We start from the raw sequence: 8,864 nt of genomic DNA on the forward strand, positions 1-8,864 counted from the left end.
TGTTTCATTGATATTTATTCTACATGACCCTGTTTCTGCACCGGCACAATACGGAATAGAGATTATAAAAGTTTTCCTCAACACTGCATTACTGTTGCCAGCAACAGCCCAGGAAATTTAAGATGCACTGTAACGAGAATACGTTGAAAATTCACCTAAACAAAGCTTGATGGGTGAAGTCGAGCAACAACAAAGCAATTTCGAACCTTAAAATGATTAGAGTACACGTTCTGTGGGAGTTCTCTACCTGTATAATGCAACCCCTCTGTAGCTTGCTTCCACTGCATTGCTGTAACAGCATTTTTATTATATAGGATTCTTGTTACAAATACGGATACAATCGAAGTATATACAAAGTGAAAGAAATAAATGTTTTGGGTTCAAAAAGTATGCATTTTTCACAAACCGAGTTACATTTGTTTGCCTGTATCATATACATAACGTAAGTACATTGGTGACATCTGCATGTGAGTGGTATACAATGCAAAGGGAAATAAAAGGTACTCAAAAAGTTAATAACAGCTTGGCTATATTCGAAGGAGGACATCATTTACAGTGCTCTAGTCTCCAGTTGGGTTCTCTTTATGCAGGTAAAAGTTCAGTCTTCTGTTCATTTTGGCTGTTGTAGACAAGAAAGTCTGATCTCTGCCGCTGAGATAGAGCTGCGGGGTTTCCAGGAAGCATCAGATGGAAGCCACCATCACTGACGGGTTTCTAATAGGAGTGCACGCAAGCAGTATTTTCTCAGATATATACAGAGATTACATTTAATCCACTTTGCCTTGTCCTCTTTTGTAAACTGAAATCGGAACCAGTTACTATGTATTACAGCATCCCAAAGTGTGTCTTCTAGAAGAATGCATAAGTCCTCTGAGCAAAACGTTTTCAAGTCTTAGCTCAGTCTTACTTTCTGTCTAATAGATGCAAGTTTAAGAAAAGTGTTTAAAAAGAAAATACATTCATCAAAAAGATGACGTGCCATGAAGCGGAAGGCTGACTTTGTGGTTCTCGTGGCAGAGCTGGCTCACAACCCGTTGCTTCCCTTTTCTTGGGTAAGGAGAACACTGCAGATCCCTGGGGCCAAAAGCACTGTCCAGCCCTTCAGTTGACCGTGGGCACTTGGTTCAAACTGTACTCCTTAGCCTTAAGGCGGAGATTGGCGATGCTGTTGGCCATATTCATTCCTTGAGCGGTATTCGTGTTGGCACAAGTGGGTGGGTAAGTAGCCATGGCACTGGAAGGAATGATAAATGATATGTCATATATCTCTATGCTAAAATAATTATGGTAAGTACTTTTCCCTTGTGCTGTTCTAAGTATAAGGTATAGGTTCATTTCTTTCACTGACCTTTTGGGTTTCAGCAAAAAAAAAGCCATACTTTGGCAGGAAGTGGGATGATGTGGCTAATGCATCTCCTTTAAAATATCAACTTTTGTCAGTGTGCTTCCCGTAATCTTTATAAAAAGTATCTACTTGGCGCTGCCATGGAGTCAAGATATTAAAGGATATTAAATGGGTGCTAGTTTGAAAATGTGAGGAAGAATAACAGAAGAAACACATCTGATTAATTTATGGTGAGAATATAAATAGCATAAGGGGGACAAGAGTGCCTCTTGGATTGTTGGCAAAAATGATTATCCAAGCTAATTTAAGAAATGTGTCCTTACCAGAGAAGACAGTATCTTCCATAATAAATAAATACATTAAGCAAAAACATGAACAAAACTGATCATAATGGGGGAACGTTACCTGTATGGAGAAGAGGTCCCCCAGGATAGGTAGTCATTGGGTCGAGGGGCAGGGCGAGGTACGATGGGCTGTTCCACGGCAGTAACGTCTCCAGAGTATGACTTGAGAAGGGAGGCGTTCTTGCTGGCCAGCAAGGCTCGTTCATTCCTGCGGAATTTGGCTCGCCTATTCTGAAACCAGACCTGGAAGACGTTGACCCAAATGACAGTGTCAGTCTTATCAGAAAGCGCTGGCCATGCACTGAGAGCAAAGCAATCTGTGTGTGTTTAAACATCTTGAAATCAGTGAGTTGGCTTGACAAATCTGGGAGGATAAAGGAGTACAGATTATAATCAGACCATGCTGAATATCATGTTAACTAACATAAACAGTGTATTTTTTTTAAGCACACATATTCTACATTTAGCCTTTTTATTCAAGTTCTATTGTAGTAAAGAAAATTGAATATCTAAATTAGAACAAAGTACAAAGTCTTGTTCGTGTGTGTGTGTACGCATGCATGTACATATGCCTACAGATTTTAGCGGTGAAGATGTCAGTTTAAACAGTGTGATGAATCATGAATAACTCAAAACACTATAGTCTGAAGTATAACTAAATAGCTTGAAAAGCTGCAATTAAGGAACTGGAATGGTGTGTTTTATAAATATAAATTTACACTTGGAAACTGGACCACCTTGAAAAATCTGTAATTATTTCAGTAATCAACCTTTACTCTCATATGATATTGAATGGTATAGCGAAAATAATATAATGATTCACTTGTTGAGATTTTTTGTTGCTAGCTAGTTAAATAAAGCTCTTCTATGTTTTAGCCAGTCCAGCTGACAAAATAATTAGCATTTTTTCTTTATCTTGGAAATTACCCTGCATAAATCAGAAGCAATAAATGACAGCAATAAGATCCATTGTTGTAACTTGTTACATGTTTGATGTGGTTAAAGTGGGGTCTCTTAGTGGAAAAGAATCTGGAAATCCTGCTCCTTAACAAAAATATTGGCTGTGTGGATATACATGATTGCTGAATAACAGCTCATAAAGCACTGCTGATTTGTTTAAAATGACTGACTTGTTGCTGTGGTTAAAACTGTGCCCCTACAACCAGGGAACAAATATGGCGATGTGGAGAAACACTAACCAAGGAGGGCAGTAATCGTGATGTAATGATGTCTATACCACTTCTTATATGCAAAGCCTTGAATAACATTTAAAACCTGTAAATGTAAAACTGAAAGCAACTGATATTATCCATTAGAAATTAATAATAATAATAATAATAATAATAATAATAATAATAATAATAAATAGTCCGTTCAGAAATATTTGAGGGAAAAGGATCAGTCTGTCTGGGCAACTTCACAAAGTCAAGTGCTGATTTATTTCCTCTAAGTAAATTTAACGAGGTATGTGATAACAAATGAGTTTGAAATGTTTAGATTTAAACACGTTCAAACTGGGATCAAATGAAATTGTATTTATTCATAAGGACTATGAAGCAAAATTCAGCCTAATCCTCGAGGTAAATGTGGACAGAGGAGGCCGTACAGAAGAGATGCCAACTGTTTGTTCTCTTGAAAAAGGTACTGAGGAAAAGTATCGACATTTGTTAAATACACACGTTTAAAGCATTTTGGATGCTCTGGAAATATAATGTGGAATTGAAAAAGGATGTTCACTGAGTACTGATCAACACTTTTACAGTGTTTCAAGGTAATAAGCATTCTGCAGTCGTTTAATAATACACACACACACACACATTTTCAGAACCGCTTGTCCCATACGGGGTCACGGGGGAACCGGAGCCTACCCGGTAACACAGGGCGTAAGGCCGGAGGGGTAGGGGACACACCCAGGACGGGACGCCAGTCCGCCGCAAGGCACCCCAAGCGGGACTCGAACCCCAGACCCACTGGAGAGCAGGACCATGGTCCAACCCACTGCGCCACTGCGCCCCCCTTCGTTTAATAATATGAGCATAAAAATGGTTTTGGTCAAGGGGCTGAAACTAAGTCTTGGAGCATGAAGTAAATGATTAACTACGAACTGGATCAATTAAATGAGCACAATGCCATTATACTGCAGTGAACGCAAGAATATGTAAAGCCTTATGTAGACTGAAACCACTACTTTAGGTGCACCAGGGTACTGTACCGAGGCCTTCTGATTTTCTGTCTGGCTATGGAAGCGTGCATGTCCGAGTGTGTCATGCACTCGCCCTACCTGCACACGTGCTTCAGTGAGGTTGACCCTACGCGCCAGGTCCTCCCGCACGAAAGCGTCGGGATAGTGCGTTCTCTCAAACACGCGCTCCAGGGCCTGCAGCTGGCTGCTGTTGAAGGTGGTGCGGTTCCTCCTCTGCTTGCGCTTCTTCTTCTCCTCAGCACTTAGCTGCTCATCTGCAGGGGGCACGCATACACACACATGCGCACACACACATTTAGACAGCAGCAACTGGAAATGGCACCATCTGTTGAACCGGAGACGCACATCGAACATCACTTTTTATCATTTATAGCAAGGTTCAGTAATGCAACTTCCAGCTCACTAAAAATTTCCCTTTAGGTTCATTTTTACTTTTGTCTTATTCAGCAATTAATAGTAAATATGAATAAAACACTGCATTGGAGCTTAAAATCACTTTAGTATTAAATGAATCGGGGGGGTGGCACAGGTTTAACGGGTGCCCGCTGTGTGGCGGGTCTGGGGTTCGAGCCCTCCTTGGGGTGCCTAGTGACAGACTGGCATCCTGTCCTGAGTGTGTGTCCCCCCTTGTGCCCTGCGTTGCCGGGTTAGGCTCCAGCTCATCGCAACCCCGCTTGAGACGAAGGATAGTACGTTAATTTTAATATTATCGCCCAGATGTGTATCTAACAAACGGTGGGAAAGTTCAACATGAACTCTTGATGAAAGTACTTTTGTGACCGGGTGAGAGAAATGGCTTGAAAGTAATTTCTTGCACACAGCTAAATGTGCAATATTAAGTTCATTCACATGGAGAACAGTTCTTTAGTACTTTATGAGATGTATTACCCTCCACCCTTTCCCATAAAAATAATGTGCACTGTACAAAACACAAACTGTGGAGCCAGCAGTTTCTTTAACAATGGTGTAACATTGTCTTTCACAGCATAAAATCCTCAAGAAAGTTTAATGAAGAAAGCAAAGAGATGTCATTTGAGCATTTGTTTTCGATCAGCTATCTTCAGAGTGACTTGAAAAACCAAATCCTATTAGAGTACTTAACTCTGGTAGCGGGTGGGTTCATCAAAGGCCAAACGACACCACTGACCTAATGCATTTTGTATTCATTCTAACTTAAGATCAAAACAAATTTTATGAGCATTAAATTGACAATGTGCATCTCAAACCTGTAAGTGGCAATTTTCCTGAAATGTTTAAAAGTCTGTTAAGCAAACAAAAACTTTAAAATGAATATATTTTACTCTTAAACAATGCAGCTTGCCGATTTTTCGTATTTCACAATTTTCCACAAGAGCGTGCATGTTGATATATTTACATTATTTAACATATGGATGGTAGTGAACATTTATACTGATTGACAAATTTCCTTTCATTTGATATACACTTCAAACATTGATTTAACAGCATAAGCAGAAGTTTTGCAATAATGTGCACTATTTTCTGTTAATGCGCAGATGCAAGTGTCACATTTGTTTCCTGCGCAACATCAGTGGTAAAAACGAACGAAAAAATCAGAACATCGGAATGAGGTTTGCATTAATTTATTAACTTCAAGTAAAAATATTTTTGCATCTGTAGTGAGTCTTCTGTTTCTGGCCTATTCAATATTTTTAAATACATAACATGGTAAGTTACATTTCTTTATATTCAGCAGGTACATACACAACCCTGATTTCCCTTAATAACCTCTATTAACAGCTATGACATTTCACACTTCTGGGGTGTTTAATACAAGCGGAAAGATTTTCTTTGTTAAAACCAAAAATGTTTCTTAAGGAAGAGTTTTCTACAGGTACTATCTGCTGCCTGTAGTCTTTTTAGGCCTACTAGTGATGCTGACACAATCAACTGATGTGACTTCTACCAAAACCAAAAAGAAAAATGTAATATTTATTTTTAATGCTTTTGATGACCATATTATATACAATTCCTTACTCGAAAATCTTGTCGATCTTGTGTCTTTTTCAGGCATTTAAAATGCCGTAATATGGGGATACAGCAATGTAATAAATATAAAGATAAAAATTCTGATTGAATTAGATGAGCAGTGTATAAAAACCATCCCTAGATAAGAGGAGATGCTTCTTCCATCCCCTAAGGACCTCTCTCCTGGAAGAAAGGCAGACGTCTCCTTAAATCACACACATAAAATGTCACAGAGGGCAGGAAAAGTGTCCTGTTGACGGATTGACTGACCCCTTAAACACCCTTATCACAGAAAGCCAGATGAAAGGAAAGAATCCCAGTACTGAAGTGTTCAGAGGTCAGCATTCCTACTGTAGCAATAATAATAATAATAATAATAATAATAATAATAATAATAACTTTTCCATATTACCTCTATGAAACGGTGAAATCAGTACATATTTTGTACCTTAACAGAGGCGCAACACAACTGGTCTTAGGTGGTACAGTGTAAAATACTGTAAGTAACTGAACACTGATCTCAGCAATAATAAACATTGTATTTCTGAATATTTCTGTATATAAACTGAATATTTCTTAATGTTTCTGTACATAAACTACAGCAAACTTTCAAATCTAACGGCGCAAAAGTGATATGGAATATGCACAAGTACAGCTCCGCATTTATAAAGTTGAATGCTCATCACATGTCGAAGGGACTCTATCAATAAGGGGATTTATGAGGGATCATAAAACTGCAGTCAAAATACAGTTCAATGGGCAGAAATAGGTTTTCAAAGGTTTGAGGCTGAGTCTAACATGTAAGCGCAGGTTAAATAAAGACAAATTCACTGTCAATCAGTGCTCTTATTGTGAGGTGATACTTTTATTCTAGGCTACAGGGTATTGGACGGTCTGCCTGGTGCCCTTGTGCTGTTTTCAGGTCTTATTCTAACTTTCCCCACTATTTACGCGGAAAACACTTTCAGGGAGCGCGTCTGTTTCACCTCCAACGAAATTCAAATCAAAATATACCCGATTTACAGAAAACATCCGAAAAGAACAAATGACCTTCATCCGATGTCAGGCCTGTATATGAACTTCAACTCCGGCGTTAAAATGTAAACTGCTCTATTTAGTTAAACGTATTTACTACTGGGCTCTTTTAGGTGATATAAAAGAAAACGGAACATTTATGAGCAAAAGTAACCTGTTATACATGATGACGCGAGAAGCGCAGCGAAATAACAACGAAATCAATCAAATTCGTTGCTTTAACTTTTTGACATGGTTTATATATTTCACCATGTTTCATATTATTAAGCTGTTCCAGGTTATCCCGAGAACACAACGCGAAACTTCCACTGTGTTTATTGTGTGGATAAAAACACATTATGTGTTTTTCTTTTCTCTCAATTATTCTATGTATGGCGTTTTACTTCAAAGCGTTCATATATTTTCAAATAAATACACTCTGCGAACGTGCAAAGAAACGCCCGATTTATTATTGCCACATTAACGATCCACACATGATCCGGCCTTTAAATTTACCACTGCAGCTTTCAGATAAACCTTTTTTGGGGTCATCGATTTCACACTACCATCCTCTTTACAGGCGATTTTTAAAAAGTTCTTCTTCTTCTTCTTCTTCTTCTTCTTCTTATTATTATTATTATTATTATCTATAAAACTCGGTGATGTCTTTATTATAAAAAATGACCAACGCAGTTCTCGAGTACTATTTTTATTTTGTGATGTGGGAAACACACCGGGGCGGGTGTTTAAATTTGGAGTCGATTCATTGCCAGCTAAACGTCAGTTCTGCGTCAACTCTGCGCTACGAAATCCGTACTAAAGCAACATCAGTTAAGTCGTAACTAGGAAATGATAAGTCGGCATCAGATCGGTGAGCGGATGTCAATTCCGAGAACCGCTTTCGGGTCGCAGCCACTCACACACACACACACACACACACACACAGTCGCTCACGGAAACGTAACGCCACGTGCTGCGGTCTATGAACGCGGTCAGTAAGCAAAGATCGAGAAACAAGCGAGATCTCTTCTCCGGCTCCCTCCTGACCTGACCTGTTGCAGCCGCCGCCGCGGCTTTCTCTCTTTCTGCGTGTCTGTCGCGCGAACGAACCACGGTCAGACCTGGCGCAGGTAGCGGGACGCGCACGCGCCAACGCGAGCAGCCTCCCGCGCGTGGGCAGGCGTGACAGCGGCGGCTGAGGGGGGCTCTGCTCGAGCACTTACTGTCCTGCTGCGCGCTGTCACTGCCGCTCGTGAGACCCGGGGACTCGAGCATGCTCCTGGGCGCCTCTCCGCTGCCCTCCTCGCCCGGCGTGCCCACCATCTCCCCTGCCTCCTCCAGGTCCAACAGGTGACTCACTGAGAAGTTCTTCTTGGCCTGCAGCGTGTCCAGATTGGCTGTGATCGGGCTGTCCAGGCGGCTGGGGAGCGCGGCTTGTCTGTCCATTACATGCGCATAACCAGAAGTCATGACGCAGGGCAGGCAGAAAGACAGGAGAAATAATACAAGAAGAAGCCGTTTTATTCCCTATTCACACAGAGCAGTGACCAAGTGTCCAAGCCCATCAACATCAACAAGTGAGATCTTAGTAAAGAAAAGACCAACACTGTACGGCTCCAGAGCGCTCTCCTAGTTGCACGCTTCGTTCGACTTCGAGTCTTAGGCGCGTCGCTCTTCTTCTGCAACTCAAAGGAAAATGGACCTTCTTCTTCTTCCTCTCCAGCTTCAACTTCAACTTCAAGTGGGCTTCAGCACTTTCTTCTCAAACCCTTCCCCGAGCTACACAACCCCCGGCTCGCTGAGTGGGGCATCTCCGTCTGTTCTCCGTCCAGCGTCGGTGCGGCAACACATTCCGGGAGGTTGTGGGTTCCGATCAGCGCCTGCTGTCTCTCCGCACTCGGTGACTAAGGGTTCAGGAACAGTGCGCTGTCACACACTGACTTCTCGGACGGATGTGGATGAAGTTCCTCCC

At 41.1% G+C, this 8,864-nt stretch overlaps 1 protein-coding gene across 1 annotated transcript; it reads right to left on the bottom strand.

Annotated features, from left to right (window-relative positions):
• On the bottom strand, positions 1 to 8,576 carry LOC108935041 (paired mesoderm homeobox protein 1-like). Its single transcript, XM_018753295.2, has 4 exons — positions 8,116 to 8,576; positions 3,971 to 4,146; positions 1,751 to 1,932; positions 1 to 1,234 (listed from the first exon to the last, which is right to left on the bottom strand). The coding sequence occupies exons 1-4, from the start codon at positions 8,360 to 8,362 to the stop codon at positions 1,102 to 1,104; spliced, it is 738 nt and encodes a 245-aa protein (XP_018608811.1). The 5' UTR covers positions 8,363 to 8,576; the 3' UTR covers positions 1 to 1,101.
• Positions 8,577 to 8,864: the final 288 nt, after the last annotated feature.

The sequence above is a fragment of the Scleropages formosus genome, chromosome 3 (assembly GCF_900964775.1).
Source record: "Scleropages formosus chromosome 3, fSclFor1.1, whole genome shotgun sequence".
NCBI lineage: Eukaryota > Metazoa > Chordata > Actinopteri > Osteoglossiformes > Osteoglossidae > Scleropages > Scleropages formosus.

Bases quoted from the DNA above. Each gene is read 5' to 3' on its own strand.
- LOC108935041 (XM_018753295.2), bottom strand. From the start codon at position 8,362: ATGACTTCTGGTTATGCGCATGTAATGGACAGACAAGCCGCGCTCCCC. The intron at 4,147-8,115 runs GTAAGTGCTCGA...TGCCCCCTGCAG, and splicing joins TGACAGCGCGCAGCAGGACA to ATGAGCAGCTAAGTGCTGAG. The intron at 1,235-1,750 runs GTAACGTTCCCC...CATTCCTTCCAG, and splicing joins GGGACCTCTTCTCCATACAG to TGCCATGGCTACTTACCCAC.